Source organism: Neolamprologus brichardi, chromosome 2 (genome assembly GCF_056152115.1).
Source record: "Neolamprologus brichardi isolate AB-2024 chromosome 2, ASM5615211v1, whole genome shotgun sequence".
In the NCBI taxonomy this organism is placed as follows: domain Eukaryota; kingdom Metazoa; phylum Chordata; class Actinopteri; order Cichliformes; family Cichlidae; genus Neolamprologus; species Neolamprologus brichardi.
The window spans coordinates 19,164,167-19,186,844 of record NC_142105.1 but is presented as its reverse complement, the minus strand read 5'-3'; the positions used below and the strand labels follow the sequence as shown (position 1 = coordinate 19,186,844).

The following is a 22,678-nucleotide window of genomic DNA, read 5'->3' as shown; positions in this document are numbered from 1 at the left end:
CTTCTTGAGGAGATAGAGGAAAAGTTACTTACACTGCTAGCACCGGATTTGAATGAGATTTGTGCTGCCCTCAGTTTAGCCGTGGATGAAAGTGAAAAAGACTTACCTCGTAAACTGAGGCGGCGTATTCTCCAGTACTTAGAGGGAGAGGATGTTACTGCACGAGAAGATGAAGGAATGTCTCTTTTGTTGGAATTAGATGACAAAATTAATGAAGTGAAGCAAAAGAGATGCGAAAGTAATGCCCCGTTGTCTCAACAAGTGGTACAAGAGCACCACCCTGTGGCTGGAAATGTGATAGCACCCAGTAATTCAGACGAGCAGAGAGAAAGTGTTTCTCATCTGAATGCTACACGAGTCACCCCTGTCGCCACTCAAAATGTCCCTTTTGTACACCCACTTTACCGACGGGATCTGAAAATAATGGGACAAATTGGAGAACCAAACCAAAAGGATAAATTAACATACACTAGCTTGGAAAGACAAATCCAGAGGGCATTGAAGAGGGGATATGATGAAGGAGACATTGTTGAAGCCATCATTCAAGCTATAACCCCAGGAACAAAACTGAAAAGCTATCTTGAGAGTAGAGTAGATTTGACTTTGCAAGCTCTCAGGCAAATATTACGGACTCATTACATTGAGAAAGATGCCACAGAGTTGTATCACTCGCTCACACGTGCTGTACAGGAGCCAAAAGAAACTCCAATCCAGTTTTTGGTGCGAGCCATGGATTTGAGACAACAACTTGTTCTTGCTTCAGAGAGAGTTCAGTCTGGTTTAAAGTACAGTTCGGAGCTCATCCAAAATCAGTTTCTCCAGACAGTACTCACTGGCCTCCATGATGACACCATCCGAGCTGATGTGAAGCTATACCTGCAAAATCCTAAAATCACAGATGAGGTTCTTCTGGAAAAAAATGACTGCAGCATACAGTCTGGAAATGGAAAGAAAGAATATCAGCTGCATCAAGAGCAAAGATGATCAAAGTTGCAGCAGTAAGTGGGGAAGACCAAGAGGTGGAGAAAGAAATTAGTATGCACACATCAGACAGTAAGAACAAGCAAGGTGGAGCAGTCAAACGAGACACATTAATGGATAAAGTTGATCAAGGCAACAAGGCTATATGTGAGGCTGTGCAGAACCTCACCACTCACATTGCCAGCCTCCAGCAGACCGTTAAGCCTCAGCACATGAGAATGGCCGAACCCCCTGACCGGAAATACCAATCACAGCCTAGGAGCACAAACGTTAGACAGTGCCAGCAGTGTCAATCATCCAATACAGGAAACAAATGTGACCACTGTTACAAATGTGGCAGTACAGAACACTGGGCAGCAGGTTGTCGTAGGAAAAAGTGCTCAGCTAATTCAAGTAAGATCGAAATCATACTTAACCCTGAAGGGGAGAAGCACCAAACCGACCCATTCAGCCTCAAAGCACCCCTCACTGGTAAACAACAACAAATGGCGAAGCTGGTAGGCAAAAGATGCCAGGTCCGTGGCTTCTTAGGAGGTGTGGACACCACAATATTGTGGGACACCGGCTCACAAGTATCGATAGTGGGGACGAACTGGAGAAAGAAACACCTGCCTGATGCTGAAATGAGGTCGGTGGAAGAGCTGCTTGAAGAGGGAGCTTTAGAGCTCTCGGCTGCTAATGGGACCAGTATTCCATATGAAGGATGGATAGAGACTGAGTTCAGCCTGTCCAAAAATGCTGTGGCTGGGATGACCAACAGGCCTGTCCAAGTTCCAATCCTAGTCGCCAGTGGTGACATTGAATGCCCCATCATCGGCTTTAATGTGATAGAAGAATTAGCTTTGAGAAATGACACCAGTGAAGACTGTATCCCCCCAGGGCATATGCTGGACAGATTGTGCTCAGCATTTGAGGTGGGGCGCAAAACTGCAAGAGCTGTCCTGTCTGTCCTAAAGAAACAAACGCCTGACAGCCATCCCCACATAGCCCGAGTAGGAAGGCGACCTGTGACCATCCCGAAGCGTAACATGATGACAGTGCAATGTGGTTGGCTAAATAAGAGTGTGTTGAGTGGGTCACATGCAGTGTTGGAGCCGAACTGTGAGACACCATGGCCAGCAGGCCTAGTTGTTAGAGAACAGCTAATTCAGATCCCCTCAGAAGGTGATGCTAAAGTTGCAGTGACTGTGGAAAATATGACTGACCATGATATCACTCTCTGTGGTCGCACTACACTGGGGTGGCTGCACAATGTTGATGCTATCTACATGCCACAGGTAAAATGTATGGAGGGTGAGCTTTCTAAGACATCAGACGGAAGTACTTCCTTACCCACAGTGCAGTCCAGTCAGACAACACAAACTGAGCCCTGGGACCCACCAGTGGATTTGAGCCATCTGACAAGTGACCAACAGCAGCAGGTAAAACAGATGCTGAGGGAGGAGTGCAATGTTTTTGCAAAAGATGACTGGGACACGGGATGCATTAAAGATCTAGAGCTGGAGATACAGCTAAAAGACAAAGTGCCTGTGCAAAAGACATATAATGCAATCCCCAGACACCTTTATCAGGAGGTAAAAGCACACATACAAGACTTACTCAATCGGGGCTGGATCCAAAAATCTTGTTCTTCATATTCTTCGCCTGTGGTATGTGTCAGGAAGAAAGATGGTGGCCTTCGCTTGTGTGTAGACTATAGGTTCCTGAATGCAAAGACACTGCCCGACAGACATCCCATCCCGAGAATACAGGAGATCCTGGAAAACCTTGGGGGCAACTCCTGGTTCACAGTATTGGACCAGGGAAAGGCTTATCACCAGGGTTTCATGAGTGAGAACAGCAGACCCTGTACCGCATTTATAACACCATGGGGACTCTATGAGTGGGTGAGGGTCCCATTCGGCCTTACTAATGCCCCAGCAGCATTCCAGCGCTACATGGAGGGATGCCTGGGAGACCTCAGGGATGAAATGTGTGTCCCATACTTGGATGATGTACTCGTCTTTAGCTCAAGCTTTGAACAACACATCCAAAATGTGAAGAGAGTGCTACAGCGACAAAGAGAATGTGGTATCAAATTAAGGCCACAGAAGTGTGACTTTTTCAAACGTGAAGTCTGCTATGTGGGGCGAGTGGTTTCAGCAGAGGGATACAAGATGAACCCCAAAGAAGTTGAAGCAGTGCAAGCACTGAAACAGGAGAAACCATCGACCGTGAGAGAGGTGAGAAAGTTGATGGGTTTCCTTAGCTACTACAGACCCTACATACAGGACTTCTCAAGGACAGCCAAATCCCTCTATGAACTCTTAGCAAAGCCTAAGTCTGAACACAAGCAGCGTGGAAAGAGTAAGGAGTGCCACCGCAAATCTGCCCAGCTGCCACCATCCCATCCAATCCAGTGGATGACAGTTCACCAAGAGACATTGGACAAAATAGTGAACCAGCTGACAAACCCACCAATCATGGCATATCCAGATCTAGAGAAACCATTTGTTCTTCATGTAGATGCCTCTGAAGATGGGTTGGGTGCAGTCTTGTACCAACGTCAAGGGACTGCCCTGAGAGTCATAGGCTATGGATCACGGACATTGACAGCTGCAGAAAAAAACTACAAGCTACATTCAGGCAAGCTGGAATTCCTGGCACTGAAATGGGCCATAACAGAACGCTTTCGTGATTATCTGTTTCATGCGCCTCATTTTACTGTGTACAGTGACAATGACCCGCTGACATACGTCATGAAGTCAGCGAAACTTAATGCAGCTGGACACCGCTGGGTGGCGGAGTTGGCAGATTATCGGTTCACACTTAAGTACAGGCCAGGGGCAGCGAATCGAGATGCAGATTTCTTATCAAGAAGAGGAAAGCCCATTGAAGACATGCCTCTGTGCAGGAATGCACAGAGGAATGTCAGCAAGATGCCATTGAATGTATTGGGAAAGCCCTAGAGAGAGAGAAAACAGGAGAAATGAACTGGATCTCAGCTGTCACCTGTAATGTCAACGCGCTGCCAGAGGGATGCATTGTCTCAGAACCAATTCAGCCGTTTGCAGTTGACGACATCAGAGACGCCCAGGATGCAGACATAGCCATAAACCGAGTTTTGTCCCTGAAAAGAACACACACCTACCTGAAGCATAAAGAAAAGATGGTGGAGAGTGAGGCAGTTAGGTACCTTCTTTGGCAGTGGCCCCATTTGCAGATTGATGGAGATGGCATTCTGAGGCGTGAGACCACCAGGAGAAAACAGTTAGTTGTTCCTGACTCATTAAAGCCCATGGTCTATAAACATCTACATGAGGAGATGGGACATTTAGGAGCAGACAGGATGGTCGCTCTCGCCAGGGAGCGCTTCTTCTGGCCTAAAATGAGGCAGGAAATGGAGCACTATGTCACTCAGGTGTGTCGCTGTATAAAGAAGAAGAAGCCTAACAGAATAACCAGAACACCAATTCAGAGCATTGAAACCTCTGCGCCGTTTGAGATGATATCCATTGACTATCTGCATTTGGACAAGTGCACAGGAGGTGAAGAATACATACTCGTAGCTGTGGATCATTTCACCAAATATGCCCAGGCATATGCGACAAGGGACAAGTCTGGGAAGACTGCGGCAAGAAAGCTCTTTGATGACTTTATCATGCGCTTCGGTTTCCCATCCAAAATACACCATGACCAGGGGAAAGAATTTGAGAACAATCTTTTCCGCAAGCTTCAAGGCTACTGCGGTATCAGCCATTCTCGTACCTCCCCGTACCACCCACAGGCCAATCCTGCAGAGCGCTTCAATAGGATACTCCTAGGTATGCTCCGGACACTTGATGAATCTCAGAAGTCAAGATGGAAAGACCATTTGAACAAAGTAGTTCATGCCTACAACTCGACTGTGCACGAAGCAACAGGATTTTCTCCATTCTTCCTTCTCTTTGGCCGTGAACCAACCTTGCCTATCGACCTGCTCTTCCCAAAAAGAGAAGAAGAGAAGAGTCAGTCACACAGTGGCTATGCAGAGAAATGGAGAGGAGTTATGCAAGAGGCCTATGCAATTGCAAGGCAGAACATGAGAAAGAGTGCAAGAAGGGGACAGAAAAACTACAATAAACGTGCATGGAGCTCTGTGCTTCAGCCAGGTGACCATGTCTTGGTGAGAAATCTCACACCCAGAGGAGGTCCTGGGAAACTGCGCAGCTATTGGGAGGATATGATTCATGTCATCACCGAAAGGAAAGGCCCTGATAGTCCAGTGTATGTGGTTGAGCCATTGCAGGGGACAGGAAGAAGACGAGTGTTACACCGTAACCTACTGTTGCCGTGTCCTTACCTGGTTGACGAGTCTGGGGTGTGCGAAAGCAGCCTGAAAGAAAAAAGCCGTGGAAACAAACAGAGACAGTCAGCAAGAAGACATCATCAGACCAAGCCCGATACTGACCAAACAGACACAGGCAGTTCTAGTGAAGACGACTGTCACATGTGGACAGCACTCAGATATGCTGATCCACCCCTCAACCCAGAAGCAGAGGATTTCTGCCCCCAGAGTGAAGCACTCGGAGAGAAGTCTGAGCCTGCTTTCAGAGCAGAGGGGCATCCTGAAGAGGAACAGGTGGAGGAGAGACGCAGTTTGGAGGAGGATGTTGAAGCTCCAGCTGTTGGACCCGAGAGTGAGCAGAGTGATGCTGAGACATGGAGGCACAAGCCAAAGAGAATGAGACAGCCCCGGCGTGTCTACACATATGAAAAACTAGGTCAGCCAACGGTCCAGCAATGGAGCACGTGCCCTGTCGGTGTGAACAGCCCTTCAAGTGCCATCCATCATTCCTCTGTCCCACCATCATTCATGTATCCTTTACAGTATGAATAGATATAACAGAAAAACACAGAGTCAACTTCACAAGAGAGTTTAATCTAAGTGTACCATTACAGTTGCAGTTCATGTTGATGTGGTATTGACACATGTTACAGTTAAAAGAAAAACAGGTACTCTAAGCATTATGACTATAATAAATAGAGGGAAGGTTTATCATTCTAGCGTCAAAGAGTAAAGACAGTAGTGGGTACAATATGGGTTTAATGAACTCATGGTTTTGAAATGTGTAATCACATGATGTTGGGGTGTAAATGGTATTTTCCTTGTCCCACTGCGAAGATTCGGCGGGCCCACCAATACTTCGAGGGATAACCCACCCTTCAGTACAAAAGGACTATGAACATTTAGTTTTGTATCGTGACCATGAGAGACTTGTCCTGAGATACTAAGAGATGGTAGCCTCTCACCCAGTAATGTGTAATATGTGTGGAAATACTTGTTTGCTCACTCATCTCTGGTTAAATGTTCTATTTTTGGTAAATTGTCAAAGATTAGAAAGAAAATGTGTGGCAACATTTTTCTTTTGTGGGGGAGGGTGTTGCACTCTGAAAGTAGTTATAAAACTTACATTTTTCTGAATTGTTGGTAAAATCTTTAAAGACTATTCTTGTTTTGTTTTTAAACACATTTCTAGTTAATTTTTGTAGTTTACTGGCTCCAGGAGGTCAGAGTTCAGACGTGTGATGTCATCAGTAAGCGCAGAAAAAAAACAGTGTCTGAGACGTGAGGAAGCGATGTTTTGCTGATGATACGCTATGCTGCCTGTAAACTCCAAACTGAACTGAGGAGAATAAAGTTGCAAGGAAAAGGAGAATGGAGTCATGTCTCTCTGAGGGTGCAACATATGCAATATATAAATACTATATATGCAATTAATTATATATATATTTAGCTATATATATCAAACATGCACTATGAAAGATGTCTGAATGTTTTTGTGTTGACTGTCATGTCTGTTTTATTTATCACCTACATCACATTTAAACAACAGAGGCTGACCTACAGTGCTTCAAAGACAGGCATATTTACCTTCCAGGTCACCAATAAAATGCAGTTTCAAATACAACAAAAGCTGAATGGTGTTTTTTGTTTTGTTAACTAATTATTGTGACGATTTAGTGACCATTAAAATGTGTTCAAAATTTGCAAACTGATGATAATTAATTTTCTAAATCATGACACACTGCTCTACCGTCCATAAGCTGCTGGTATAGATTCAAATTAATGTAATACGGAGCCTGTATTTACTTGGTTTCGGATCAATATAAAAATTTGGAGTATTCCATAAGACTAGAACTTAGTTGGTTAAGGTTAAGGTTAAAGTATTCTTAAATGTATGAATGTGATTGGATTAGGAGAATAAAATGCTGCAATATATTTGTCACAATCATAACCAAATTAGTTTTGATTGTGATTCTTTAACTTTCTTTTGTGGTAGAAACCGAACTTTCTTCTAATCATTTTCTAGAATAAACGTTGCTGCTGGGTTGGTCTTATTTTGGTGTTCATACTTTGCTGACAAAAGTAAATAATAATAATAACAACAACATTATTATTGTTGTTGTTGTGTTTTTATTTACTGAAATGACTTTTATTCATGTATTTATTTTCATTATACTGACTGGAGCACTAGCGCATATCTAATATAGTAAAAGAAATTTGAGTACAGTTTTCAAGGGCAGCAGTGTGCTTAAGCTATACTTACACACGTATATACGCGTATGACGTTGCTGTGTTGCGTGATGACGTCCAGTTGTAGGCTCAGCTATGATGGCAGCCGTAGGTTGACATCAATACGATACTGAATATAAAGTATTTAAAAGTTAGCGGAAACTCCCCCGACACTATAACGTGGAACAAACTAACAGTTTTCTGATAGTACACGCTTAAAACACACACCCGCCCGGTTTGGGGAACGGTAAGTTAACGAAGCTACGTTCACCTTTGCTGTATCAAAGTGGCGCCGAGTGTGTGTCTGTGTGTGTGTGCTTGCACCAGTCTCTTTCATGTTCTGCACACAGTCTCAGTTATCTGTGAGCTAGCTGTCCACTTGCAGGAGCTGCTTTGTCTCATTACAGAGCTCCTATTCCTCCTGCCCGTGTTAACTAATGCTAGCTCTGCAGCCTGCTAACTGTTGCAGGTAACCTAGCTAGCCGAAGTGCTGCCGAAAACCCGAGCTAATGCGAAGAGCAGTCGGCTAAGCCCGTCCTGCTCATCATGAGGAGATAGCTGCTCCTCCCACTGGTTCCCTTTATCTAACAACAGTTAGCATACATTATACAAGAATAGAAACACTAACTGCGAGTAAAGTTAGCTTCCCCAGTGTACCACAAGCAGGCTAAAGTTATTTCCTGTGCCCAATATAGAAGCCTCATTTGTTTTCAGTCAAGTGCTGTGTCAGGAATCCTTCTGTGCCTTTGGTTTAGGTGTTAAAGTGCACTTGTTCAGCCCCCTTTAATGTAATATGCTGACCTATGACAGTACACTTATCCACCACATTGCAGATGTTGTGTTTATATTCAAGTACAATTCTTTGTCTCCTTGCATGGTGAAGTGGCACTATGCCCGCAGCTACTGTGGATCATAGCCAAAGAATATGTGAGGTTTGGGCCAACAACCTGGAGGAGGAGCTGAAGAGGATACGACATGTCATTCGAAAATACAACTACATTGCTATGGTGAGTGGTTCCACAGTCGCCGAGCTTCTCCATGCCCACATTTCCGTTGTTCATCGTGACTCGTCTGCTTGCAGGACACGGAGTTTCCAGGTGTTGTAGCCAGACCGATCGGAGAGTTCAGAAGCAACGCTGACTATCAGTACCAATTGCTGCGCTGCAATGTGGATTTGCTCAAGATAATACAGCTGGGCCTCACATTTATGAACGAGCAGGGGGACTACCCACCCGGGACGTCAACGTGGCAGTTCAATTTTAAGTTTAACCTCACGTAAGATTGCAATTCGGTCTGTCTGTCTGTTGTATTCCTGCTGGAGCCCCATAGATGGATTGATCAGCTGATAACGGCCCATCAGTGCGTGCAAATAGTAAAACCTTTCTTGACTTTTTTTTTTAACTACATGTTATACATATGAAGATGCTCCATTGTTTACAGTACTCCTGGCTCGTTCTTAAGCATAATAAACAGACAGCGTTCACTGCTGCTGGAAAGACAGAGATGCTGTCTTGCTTGTGAAATACTGTAACTGCACACAATACTGGGGTTTTGACTCCCTAAAAAACAGCAATACAAAGTCCCCCCAAAATCCTTCTACTGATCAGACTTTATTTTTCTCATATTCAATTTAAATGTGTCCAGATTTGCAGTTAACTCTGCAGTGTGGACATGCTGTCGCTGTCTGCTCCTTCTGACAGTAAGCAAACCGTGCCATGCCCTTAGTTACTACTGTAGTGTGGCACTGTATCCATCTGTCAATACAAAATGTTGAGAGATTTATCTGATGGGCTTGATCCGCTTTGTGTGAATGCATTTGACAAAGGACTTGGATGTAAAATAAGTTTGTTTCTTTCTGCGTAAAAGTCTCCACTCCAGCTTTAACGGGACATGAATCGTTTCTACATGCAGGCCCGACTGTAAATATTTGGACAGCTTTTGGTCTACGCACTGTTTCAATATGACACTAAGTTTGAAATAAAACAACTAATACTACACTACACTGCCAAGTCTCAGCTTTAATTTTGAGTATTGCATTAAAACTATAGAGAGAAGTGTGTGAGACAGGGGCCCAGAGTTTTGGTGCTCAAAAGTTATTCAGGTACACACAAAATCATCACGTTTGCAGTTTTGTAAGCAACTGCTTTGAGTTTTTGACTTAAAGACAGTTGCAGATGCTTTGTAACCTCCCTGCTGATGATCTCCCAGTCCTCAACTGCTCACGTTTTCAGCTCTTTGCTGCTTGTGGCAGCTACCGCCGCCTTTTGGAATGGCACTCAATTAGAGGGCTGACTCGGCCAGTCGAGAATTTTCCTTCTTTTTACTCTTGTAAGCCTTTTGGTTTTATGTAGAGGATTGTTGTCCTGCTGAATAATGAAACATCCAACAGGTTTTGATGCAATTGGCTGAATGTAAGCACAACTCTGCATTCAACTTACGGCTTCTGCCAGCAGTGAAATCATCAACACCAGTGAGCCAGGGCGTTTGGCAGGGTTACGTGCACGAATCCTAACAGAAGCCCTTCGATGTTAGATGATGTGGCATTTTATGTTCCAAGCTTTTCCCTTCCTAGAGACGTTTAATCATTTTAATAGAGGTAAATTTTGGTTTGATCAAACAGAACATGGTTCCAAAACACTACTTTATTTCTTTTTGTACATTTTTGCAAACTGCAGCCTGTCAGTGGTGAGACCTCTGAAGTCATGGACAGGGAGTCGTTTCTTGAAGGAAAAACATGTACGCTGCATCCTGAAGTGCATTCATAGTTTGTTGCCACCATCTATATATTTTTTCTGCGGATCCACAAAAGACCCAACCAGCTGATTTTGGCAATCAACGTTTTCTTTTAGTTTTAGTTTTTATTTGAACGGAGGATATTCTTCTAGTACATTTCTGTTTAGTTTTGTGGCTTTTTTCTTCACTGTTTGCAGTTTAGGTACAGTGTGTTAAAGGGTTTGATCTCCCTTACATTTTTGTAATTTTCATCTAAACCTACTTAAATGAATCCTGAGACTTGGCATTTTAATTTATTACACAATTTTTTTTTTTGTCCCCCAGAAAAAAGCTGTCCAAATTAAACATGAGTTGATTGTCTAATGTTGTAAAATTTCGTACGGCCAGTTTATTTGTCATTCAAGAGCAACATTATAATCCCTAAACTTAAACCGATTGCTGACCTGTTACCTAGTTGACTGTCCTTTTGTTGTTTGTGACTTTCTTCCCCTTTAGAGAAGATATGTATGCACAGGACTCCATTGAGCTCCTCACCACTTCAGGGATTCAGTTCAAGAAGCACGAGGACGAAGGCATCGAGACGCTTTACTTTGCAGAGTTGCTGATGACATCAGGTGTGGTGCTCTGCGACGGAGTCAAGTGGCTGTCTTTTCACAGGTATTCTGCTCTGACTTAAACTTTGCAGTGTCATTAGTAACACTTGTGTTTACCTGCTGCTTCACATCCAGAAACTGGCTTATAGCTATTTTATACACAATTTTTTACTCTTTAATAACAAAGCACTTATTAGAAACACAGCGTTTTACCTTTGGTACACTCTCACCAAGTTTGAATATTATATATTACCTTTGTAAAAGCTCTTGATATATGAGTGTTTGAACCAAATTACATGTCTGCTGAGCTGTTCAGACATGCTGTTTAGTTTCAATTTGAAATTATATTTGTTAACCTGTAAAACAGTTTTGTCTTGTCTCGTCTTTTTAATAAGAAATGTTACAGAGCTGTTAAGATGTTAAGATTATTTAGCCACATACAGTGGGGCAAAAAAGTATTTAGTCAGCCACCGATTGTGCAAGTTCCCCCACTTAAAATGATGACAGAGGTCAGTAATTTGCACCAGAGGTACACTTCAACTGTGAGAGACAGAATGTGAAAAAAAAATCCATGAATTCACATGGTAGGATTTGTAAAGAATTTATTCGTAAATCAGGGTGGAAAATAAGTATTTGGTCAATAACAAAAATACAACTCAATACTTTGTAACATAACCTTTGTTGGCAATAACAGAGGTCAAACGTTTACTATAGGTCTTTACCAGGTTTGCACACACAGTAACTGGTATTTTGGCCCATTCCTCCATGCAGATCTTCTCAAGAGCAGTGATGTTTTGGGGCTGTCGCCGAGCAACACAGACTTTCAACTCCCGCCACAGATTTTCTATGGGGTTGAGGTCTGGAGACTGGCTAGGCCACTCCAGGACTTTCAAATGCTTCTTACGGAGCCACTCCTTTGTTGCCCGGGCGGTGTGTTTTGGATCATTGTCATGTTGGAAGACCCAGCCTCGTTTCATCTTCAAAGTTCTCACTGATGGAAGGAGGTTTTGGCTCAAAATCTCACGATACTTGGCCTCATTCATTCTGTCCTTAACACGGATCAGTCGTCCTGTCCCCTTGGCAGAAAAACAGCCCCATAGCATGATGTTTCCACCCCCATGCTTCACAGTAGGTATGGTATTCTTGGGATGCAACTCAGTATTCTTCTTCCTCCAAACACGACGAGTTGAGTTTATACCAAAAAGTTCTACTTTGGTTTCATCTGACCACATGACATTCTCCCAATCCTCTGCTGTATCATCCATGTGCTCTCTGGCAAACTTCAGACGGGCCTGGACATGCACTGGCTTCAGCAGCGGAACACGTCTGGCACTGCGGGATTTGATTCCCTGCCGTTGTAGTGTGTTACTGATGGTGACCTTTGTTACTTTGGTCCCAGCTCTCTGCAGGTCATTCACCAGGTCCCCCCGTGTGGTTCTGGGATCTTTGCTCACCGTTCTCATGATCATTTTGACCCCACGGGATGAGATCTTGCGTGGAGCCCCAGATCGAGGGAGATTATCAGTGGTCTTGTATGTCTTCCATTTTCTGATGATTGCTCCCACAGTTGATTTTTTCACACCAAGCTGCTTGCCTATTGTAGATTCACTCTTCCCAGTCTGGTGCAGGTCTACAATTCTTTTCCTGGTGTCCTTCGAAAGCTCTTTGGTCTTGGCCATGGCGGAGTTTGGAGTCTGACTGGTTGAGGCTGTGGACAGGTGTCTTTTATACAGATGATGAGGTCAAACAGGTGCCATTCATACAGGTAACGAGTGGGGGACAGAAAAGCTTCTTACAGAAGACGTTACAGGTCTGTGAGAGCCAGGGATTTTCCTTGTTTGAGGTGACCAAATACTTATTTTCCACCCTGATTTACGAATAAATTCTTTACAAATCCTACCATGTGAATTCATGGATTTTTTTTTCACATTCTGTCTCTCACAGTTGAAGTGTACCTCTGGTGCAAATTACTGACCTCTGTCATCATTTTAAGTGGGGGAACTTGCACAATCGGTGGCTGACTAAATACTTTTTTGCCCCACTGTACATGTTAACACCAAAAACACAGCACTGTGTCGTTTTTTCTTTGCATGTTGCTTCCAAGCAGCCAGACTTGCTGTCAGACTTTCTAAAGCTCCTTCAAACTTTTTCTCTGAACACTGATGACTTTTTCACTGATTTGTTTGTTTGTACCTGAAAATATTCAGAGGAATGTTTTTTCTTTTCTGTTTTATGTGAAGCCATTTAACACTGACCTCTGAGTCGTCCTAGCATTAAAGGCACCTAACTCAAGAGATGAACCAGTGTTGTAGCTGTAACGGAGCGAAGGTGATGTTTTTCACAGAGTTTGTTAAAGGAGGGAAACCTTCCTCCAAACGGACAGAGCAGTGGAGCCGCCAAGGGAAAGCACACGAATTAAAACTGTATAATTAAAATATAATTTATTATATTTAAATAGTTAAAAATGTAAAATGGATTAAAACAACCCTGGCCAGGGGACAACACAATAAAAATCAATAAAACACAACATTAAAAGTCCGGTGGCATCCGCCACGATATAAGAGTCACTAAAAGTTAAAAATCCAGCGGAGCGGTGTAGGAGGGGAACCCGGCGGCATCCTCGCCTTCCTCTCCACGTTCTGCGCCCCGGTGCGCTAAAGGAGGGAGGCAGCGGCAGTTACTACTCTTTTAGGCAGCTTTGAATCATTAAAAGGGGAAAGTCAAGAGACTTACCCCGGGTGGGCAGAGCTCTCAACTCCGCCCGCCGCTTCTTTGTAACTGCCACTCGGCACCGGCCCGTCTCGTCACCTCCAATTCTCTGCAGACGCGTACTCTGGCCTCCTGTTGCTGCAGCAATCGGACCGCTCGCTCTGCGTCTCTGGTTGCCGGCGCTGTATCCTCCTCTGTCCTGACGCCAAGCTCCACCAGCCCTCTGGGCTTGCAGGCGGCGGCGCCGCCTGACACCACTCACTCCTGCTCGTCTCTCACGTCTCTTTTTCAAGCCTCTTCCTCAAGCCTCTGTTTTGTGGTCTGCCAGGCCCTCTTATTGGCCTCTGGGACCTCCCAGGTGTGATTAGGTTTGTAATCAGGTAGGGGCGGAGTCTTTCCAGGACAAGTCACCAAATAAATACCATAAAAACATGCAGTAAAACTCATAAAAACAAACCAATGTACAATATTAAAATATTAAAAAAGGTAAAACACGGCAAAACATGCATAGTAAAAAACCCTAGAAACTTGTCCCTTTCCACCCTGTGACATAGCCACACGTAACACACTACTTTGCAAAGAACTGGTTTTAACTACTAACTTAACTACTTTGTTACTAGCAGATTCTCACAAAAACACATCATTTGTTCTCATTTTTTATGTATGAAAAAATACCAAAGAGAAAAAACATTGGACGAAAAAAAAAAAAACAAAGATTGGGTTTGAAGGTCACTGATGTCACTTTTATTCTCGTCTAGTTTTCTCAGTTGCCACAATGGAATTTATAACTACAGTGTATTTTTATTTCAATGCTTCTTTGATATGAAACTCTTAGTTATCTTTGTTTCCTTGGAGACTGAAAGTGATACAGTATTTGACACCAGCTGCTGTGCTCCTAAGCAACTTTGTTAAAGTGTTTGCTGTGTGTGTTTTACAGTGGCTATGACTTTGGATACCTGATTAAGATTCTGTCCAACGCTAACCTTCCTGAGGAGGAGGTGGACTTCTTTGAGATTCTTCGCCTGTACTTCCCAGTCATTTACGATGTCAAGTACCTCATGAAGAGCTGTAAAAACCTGAAGGTGCTTCTATAAATATTACAGCAGCATGCACGCAGCATCTCCTGTTTTATTAATTTAATCACCTTGATTTCTGATGCAATCCCTCAGGTTTTACTTTGACTGCATGCACTGATCTCAAGTGTGCTGCTTTCAGGGTGGGCTTCAGGAAGTAGCTGAGCAACTAGAGCTGGAGAGGATTGGACCACAACATCAGGCTGGCTCGGACTCTTTGCTCACAGGCATGGCTTTCTTCAAGATGAGAGAGGTACGTACCCCGTGTTCGAGAGTGGAGAGGATCAGAATAAGGACCCAGTTTATAATACAGGTTAACACGTTGTCAACCCAAAACTCAGACGTGTTTAATACATGTAGTAACTTCAGTCCCTGAGAAAGGCTGAGAGTAGGGTCAACATGAACATAGAGTTGGGGACACTGTAAAAATGGCTTCAAGTCCTAAACAGTTAATGGAGTACATTTGTAAAACTCTGTGATTTAAAGTCTGCACTTCACTCACATCCTGATTGTTTGACGACTGATCTGACCATGAACTCGACAGTAAAGTGTTTAATGTCATAAATAATATTCAATTCAATTCGGTTAATACAGTGCCAAATCACAACCACTGTTACCTCAATAATACATACAGAGAAAAACCCAATAATCATATGAACCCTATGAACAAGCACTTTGGCAACAGTGGGAAGGAAAAACTCCCTTTTAACAGGAAGAAACCTCCGGCAGAAGCAGGCTCAGGGAGGGGCGGGGCCATCTGCTGTGATTGGTTGGGGTAAGTGAAGGAAAACAGGATAAAGACATGCTGTGGAAGAGAGACAGAGATTAATAACAAATATGATTCACTGCAGAGAGGTCTGTTAACACATAGTGAGTGAGAAAGGTGACTGAAGAAGAAATACTGAATGCATCATGGGAGTCCCTCCCCCTATTACAGCATCACTAAAGGAGGATTCAGGGTCACCTGGTCCAGCCCAAAGTATATGTTTTAGCAAAAAGGAAAGTTTGAAGCCTAATCTTAAAAGTAGAGATAGTGTCTGTCTCCCGAATCCAATCTGGAAGCTGGTTCCACAGAAGAGGGGGGGGCGCTGTCACTTGGTGTTCGCTCGCTCTGTGGTATAGTATCGCTTCCTGTTCCTGCTCAAACACAGTGGTGTTTCTGAGTAGCTTATTTGCTTAGCAGTTTAATTAACAACTTTTAAATACATTCTTTTTTTCACAGTATAATCTTCACGTGCTTCATCCGAAGCACACTTTCTGTGTACTCACTACCTAATTTATAGCCAAAGTATTCACTCACTGTCTCTGTACTGTTTCGCTAGCTTAGCTCGTAGCCGACCCGTTAGCACCATGGCTACTTCACCTGTCCCTTCTGCACTTTCTTGCTCATTGTGTCAGATGTTTAGTTACTCCTCGGCCTCCTTTAGCAGTAATGATATCTGTAACAAATGTAGCATATTTGCAGCTCTGGAGGCCAGGATTACTGATCTGGAGACTCGGCTTTGCACCCTTCTCTCACCCTTAGCTAGCCAGGCCCCTGTAGCTGGTGCAGCCGAAGATAGCGTAGGCCCCGCTAGCTGTTCCCCGGCAGGTCCCAAGCAGCTGGGGAAAGACGGCTGGGTAACGGTGAGGAGGAAGCGTAGTCCTAAACAGAAGCCCCAGGTACACCACCAACCCGTTCATGTGTCTAACCGTTTTTCCCCACTCGGTGACACACCCGCTGGGGGTCAAACTCTGGTAATTGGTGATTCTGTTCTCAGACATGTGAAGCTAGAGACACCGGCAACCATAGTCAATTGTCTTCCAGGGGCCAGAGCAGGCGACATTGAAGGAAATTTAAAACTGCTGGCTAAGGGTAAACGTAAATTCAGTAAAATCATAATTCACGTCGGCAGTAATGACACCCGGTTACGCCAATCGGAGGTCACTAAAATCAATATTGAATCGGTGTGTAACTTTGCCAAAACAATGTCGGACTCTGTAGTTTTCTCTGGTCCCCTCCCCAATCAGACCAGGAGTGACATGTTTAGCCGCATGTTCTCCTTAAATTGCTGGCTGTCTGAGTGGTGTCCCAGAAATGATGTGGGCTTCATAGATAATTGGCAAACCTTCTGGAGGAAACCTGGTCTTGTTAGGAGAGATGGCATCCATCCCACTTTGGATGGAGCAGCTCTCATTTCTAGAAATATCGACAAATTTATTAAACCCCTCAAAACATGACTATCCAGAGTTGGGACCAGGAAGCAGAGTTGCAGTCTTACACGCCTCTCTGCAGCTTCTCTCCTCCTGCTACCCCCCCAAAAACCCATCTCCATAGAGACTGTGTCTGCTTCCAAAAAAACAAAAAACAAACTAAAAACCAGCAACAAACAACTTAAACATTTACAAAGAAAGAACAATACAGTATCCACATCTGAACCAAAGAGTAAAACAGTGAAATGTGGATTATTAAATATTAGGTCTCTCTCCTCCAAGTCTCTGTTAGTACATGACTTAATAAATGATCAACAAATTGATTTACTCTGCCTTACAGAAACCTGGTTGCAGCAGGATGATTATGTTAGTTTAAATGAATCAACACCCCCGAGTCATTCTAACTACCAGAAATCTCGAAGCACAGGTCGAGGGGGCGGTTTGGCAGCAATTTTTCACACCAGTCTATTAATTAATGAAAGACCAAGACAGACTTTTAATTCATTTGAAAGCCTGATGCTTAACATTGTCCACCCCAGCTGTGAAACTCAGAAACCAGTCTTACTTGTTATCATCTATCGTCCACCTGGGCCTTACACAGAGTTTCTGTCTGATTTCTCAGACTTTATATCTAATTTAGTTCTGAGCTCAGATAAAATAATTATTGTGGGTGATTTTAACATCCATGTTGATGCTAAAAATGACAGCCTCAACATGGCATTTAATCTGTTGTTAGACTCAATTGGTTTCTCTCAAAATGTAAAAGAACCCACCCACCACTTTAATCACACTCTAGATCTTGTTTTAACATATGGCATAGAAACTGAACATTTAACAGTGTTTCCTGAAAACCCTCTCCTGTCTGATCATTTCTAGATAACATTTACATTTACAATAATTGATTACGCAGCAGTGGAGAGTGGACTTTATCAAAGTAGATGTATTTCTGAAAGCGCTGTAACTAAGTTTAAGAATATAATCCAGCCACTGTTATCATCGTCAATGCCCTGTACCAACACAGAGCAGAGCAGCTATCTGAACGCTACCCCAACAGAGGTCGATTATCTTGTTAATAATTTCACCTCCTCACTACGTACGACTCTGGATACTGTAGCTCCGGTGAAAACTAAGGTCTCTAATCAGAAGTACCTGACCCCGTGGTATAATTGTCAAACACGTACCCTAAAGCAGATGACTCGTAATCTGGAGAGGAAATGGCGTGTCACAAATTTAGAGGATCATCATTTAGCCTGGAGAAATAGTTTGTTGCTTTATAAGAAAGCCCTCCGCAAAGCCAGAACAGCTTACTACTCATCACTGATTGAAGAAAATAAGAACAACCCCAGGTTTCTCTTCAGCACTGTAGCCAGGCTGACAAAAAGTCAGAGCTCTTTTGAGCCAACCATCCCTTTAACGTTAACTAGTGATGACTTCATGAACTTCTTCACAAATAAAATTTTTATCATTAGAGAAAAAATTACCAATAATCATCCCACAGATGTAATATTATCTACAGCTACTCTTAGTTCCATTGATGTTAAGTTAGACTCTTTTTCTCCAATCGATCTTTCTGAGTTAACTTCAATAATTACTTCCTCCAAACCATCAACGTGTCTTTTAGACCCCATTCCTACAAAACTGTTCAAAGAATTCCTGCCATTGATTAATTCTTCGATCTTATATATGATCAACCTATCTCTAATAATCGGCTATGTACCACAGGCCTTCAAGGTGGCTGCAGTTAAACCTTTACTCAAAAAGCCATCTCTAGACCCAGCAGTCTTAGCTAATTATAGGCCAATCTCCAACCTTCCTTTCATATCAAAAATCCTTGAAAGAGTAGTTATCAAACAGCTAACAGATCATCTGCAGAGGAATGGTTTATTTGAAGAGTTTCAGTCAGGTTTCAGAGTTCATCACAGCACAGAAACAGCTTTAGTGAAGGTTACAAATGATCTTCTTATGGCCTCTGACAGTGGACTCATCTCTGTGCTTGTCCTTCTTGACCTTAGTGCAGCATTCGATACTGTTGACCATAATATCCTGTTAGAGCGATTAGAACATGCTGTAGGTATTACAGGTATTGCACTGCAGTGGTTTGTATCATATCTATCTAATAGACTCCAATTTGTGCATGTAAATGGAGAGTCCTCTTCACACACTGAGGTTAATTATGGAGTTCCACAGGGTTCAGTGCTAGGACCAATTCTGTTTACATTATACATGCTTCCCCTAGGCAGCATCATTAGAAGACATAGCATACATTTTCACTGCTATGCAGATGACACCCAGCTCTATCTGTCCATAAAGCCAGATAACACACACCAATTAGTTAAACTGCAGGAATGTCTTAAAGACATAAAGACTTGGATGGCCACTAACTTTCTGCTTCTTAACTCAGATAAAACTGAGGTCATCGGCGCTGAAAAGCTTAGAAATATGGTATCTAACCAGATTCTTACTCTGGATGGCATTACCTTGGCCTCCAGTAACACTGTGAGGAACCTTGGAGTCATTTTTGACCAGGATATGTCCTTCAACGCACATATTAAACAAATATGTAAGACTGCGTTCTTCCATTTGCGCAACATCTCTAAAATTAGAAATATCCTGTCTCAGAGTGATGCTGAAAAACTAGTTCATGCATTTATTACTTCCAGGCTGGACTACTGCAATTCATTATTATCAGGATGTCCAAAAAACTCACTGAAAAGCCTTCAGTTAATCCAAAATGCTGCAGCAAGAGTACTGACAGGGACTAGAAAGAGAGAGCATATTTCTCCTGTTTTGGCTTCCCTTCATTGGCTTCCTGTTAAATCCAGAATTGAATTCAAAATCCTGCTCCTCACATACAAGGTCTTAAATAATCAGGCCCCATCTTATCTTAATGACCTTGTAGTACCATATCACCCTATTAGAGCACTTCGCTCCCACTCTGCAGGCCTACTTGTTGTTCCTAGAGTATTTAAAAGTAGAATGGGAGGGAGAGCCTTCAGTTTTCAGGCCCCTCTTCTGTGGAACCAGCTTCCAGTTTGGATTCGGGAGACAGACACTATCTCTACTTTTAAGATTAGGCTTAAAACTTTCCTTTTTGCTAAAGCATATAGTTAGGGCTGGACCAGGTGACCCTGAATCCTCCCTTAGTTATGCTGCAATAGATGTAGGCTGCCGGGGGATTCCCATGATGCATTGAGTTTTTCCTTTCCAGTCACCTTTCTCACTCACTATGTGTTAATAGACCTCTCTGTATTGAATCATATCTGTTATTAATCTCTGTCTCTCTTCCACAGCATGTCTTTTATCCTGTCTTCCTTCTCTCACCCCAACCGGTCGCAGCAGATGGCCGCCCCTCCCTGAGCCTGGTTCTGCCGGGGGTTTCTTCCTGTTAAAAGGGAGTTTTTCCTTCCCACTGTCGCCAAAGTGCTTGCTCATAGGGGGTCATATGATTGTTGGGCTTTTCTCTGTATCTATGAAGCGCCTTGAGGCGACATTTGTTGTGATTTGGCGCTATATAAATAAAATTGAAATTGAATTGAAAGAGGGGCCTGAAAACTGAAGGCTCTGCCTCCCATTCTACTTTTAAATACTCTAGGAACAACAAGTAGGACTGCAGTGTGAGAGCGAAGTGCTCTAATAGGGTGATATGGTACTACAAGGTCATTAAGATAAGATGGGGCCTGATTATTTAAGCCGTTGTATGTGAGGAGCCGGACTTTGAATTTAATTCTGGATTGAAGTAAGCAGTAGGCTGGTTTTCCCATAGCAACCAGAAAAGTCCCCACTGTGCTGGCCAAACCTAATAATACAGGTTTATTGCACTTTGATAGAGGTGGGCAGATCGATTCAAATATCACTAGTATCGATACTAATGCTGGTATTTGTATTGGATCGATACCAGCATGAAAGAATTGATACTTCACTTTGTTTTTCTTCTCTAGGTTCAGTGCGTTACTCCCAATCATCAGAAAGTAGACATGGCAGTGCAAACAGCGCTTCTTTCACACAGGCTCCGCCCCCTCCTCCCTGCTCTGCTGTGTTTAGTTGTTCTGAAGTCATGTGACTTGAATGATTGAGAAAGCATAGTGTTGACCTTAAATGAAAGCATTACAAACAGTAATGTGTGTTGGAAGGTGTGTTTTATTGTCTTAAATAATTATTCTGGAAAGTTATACCACTATGATATCAATATCACCAATACCAATAACTGATATCGGTAATTTTGGCCCTTTATTTACTTGGTACACTTTGACATCATCTTTTTTTCACACTTTGACTGTGTGTTATCCTAACCACTAATCGATTGTTTTATTGTGTGGGTTTTTTGTAATCCTTCCCACAGATGTTCTTTGAGGATCATATCGACGATGCAAAGTACTGTGGTCACTTGTACGGGCTCGGCTCAGGCTCCGCCTACGTCCAGAACGGAACCGGAAACGCGTATGAAGAAGAGGCTAACAAGCAGCAGTCGTGACATCGCTCTGAAACTCTTCCCATCCTGCACTTCACACCCAAAATCAGTGCGGCTCTGACGCCAAGTTCCCGAGTGACAATAATAATGGAAGAAGAAAATAACCTACACGTGCATCGTTTAACAAGCTGTTTCTCAAGTTTCTCATAGGCTCTGCTCACTTTAGACCAATGAATATGATGGTCCAAAAAAAAAAAGAATCACCGCTGTCCTCACACATGCAAACAACTGCATGTTTGAGTTTAGTCTTTTATTCCTAAGAGGCAGCGTAGACTGCGTGTGGTCGGTTCAGTTCAATTTAACATGCTTAAAAAGGTGGGATTTTAGTTTTCCTAAAGTGTTCTGTAGAAATGTTTTGCACTTTAAAGCTCTAACCTGATTTTATAAGGAAAGCTGAAAATGTGTTTGTGTGTCTCTCTGGCCTCTTAATTGCCTTCTCTATGTTCCCATTTCACATTGTGAACATGTAAAGCTGTAGTATCACAACTCTCACCACGCTCAGCCTTAATAATAACTGCATTCTTATCTTTTAACTTTTTAATTTATTGGCATTGACTAGTTGCCCCCATTTCAACACTAAGACCACACAGATTTCCTCTCTGATAGTTGGGGTGTGTTTACATGCGCTTGAGTCTTGAGGATTTTTCTAATCGGTCCCGTTAATGTTAAGTTTATTAAGAGCTAAGTCCTCTGTGATAAGCCTTTTAAAGCGGAGCAGACCATAAAGCAAGTGGATGCCATATCTTTATTATCAGTTGGTCAGAATGGGTGCACACTGATGTGCGTGTAAACATCATGGATACACATCACCTCAGCCGACCAACAAAAATGTGTTGGGAAGAAAAAAGAATGAAAGCTGTAGGAAGTGCCGAGGTAACCACTGAGTAACCACCAGAGAGTCAATTTTTGTTTTAATTTATAGTTTTAGCGTTGAAATAAAAGAAGAGGAAAGTTTTACTCGAAGTGACGGTGCTTTTTTAACAAGCGGGAGTTCATTTGTAGTTCTGACCTTTGAATTAGACTTTTTGTGCTTTTTGGTTCCCTTCACGTGTTGCTTTTCCAGTTCATTCATGCCGCATAAAACTGCCGCATGTACAAAAGAAACAAAAACAATAAGAAGAATAAACGCTGTGTTGTTGAATAGTATTCTGAACTTGCATAGGTGCGTGTTAAAGCGTAGGCTCACGGCTTATTAACCTCCCTCGGTGACAGAAACTCGACAGCTGAAGCACTTCCCTCTTTCTGCAGTACGTCTTTCTCTCACTGTAACCGAGTCGAAGAAGAATATGCAATAAAAAAGAGGAATGTTTTTAGATGATTTTGTAAATAAAGGCTTGAAATTTTTCTACCATCGTATCTTTCAGTGGCTTCGCGTTCTTCCATTAAAGAATCG

General features: G+C 42.9%; 1 protein-coding gene across 1 annotated transcript; it reads left to right on the top strand.

The window, feature by feature from the left end:
* The first annotated feature begins 7,591 nt into the window (after positions 1-7,591).
* Positions 7,592-22,628, top strand: cnot7 (CCR4-NOT transcription complex, subunit 7). Its single transcript, XM_006781804.3, has 7 exons — positions 7,592-7,763; positions 8,400-8,523; positions 8,598-8,791; positions 10,745-10,906; positions 14,489-14,633; positions 14,767-14,877; positions 21,157-22,628. The coding sequence occupies exons 2-7, from the start codon at positions 8,407-8,409 to the stop codon at positions 21,286-21,288; spliced, it is 861 nt and encodes a 286-aa protein (XP_006781867.1). The 5' UTR covers positions 7,592-7,763; positions 8,400-8,406; the 3' UTR covers positions 21,289-22,628.
* Positions 22,629-22,678: the final 50 nt, after the last annotated feature.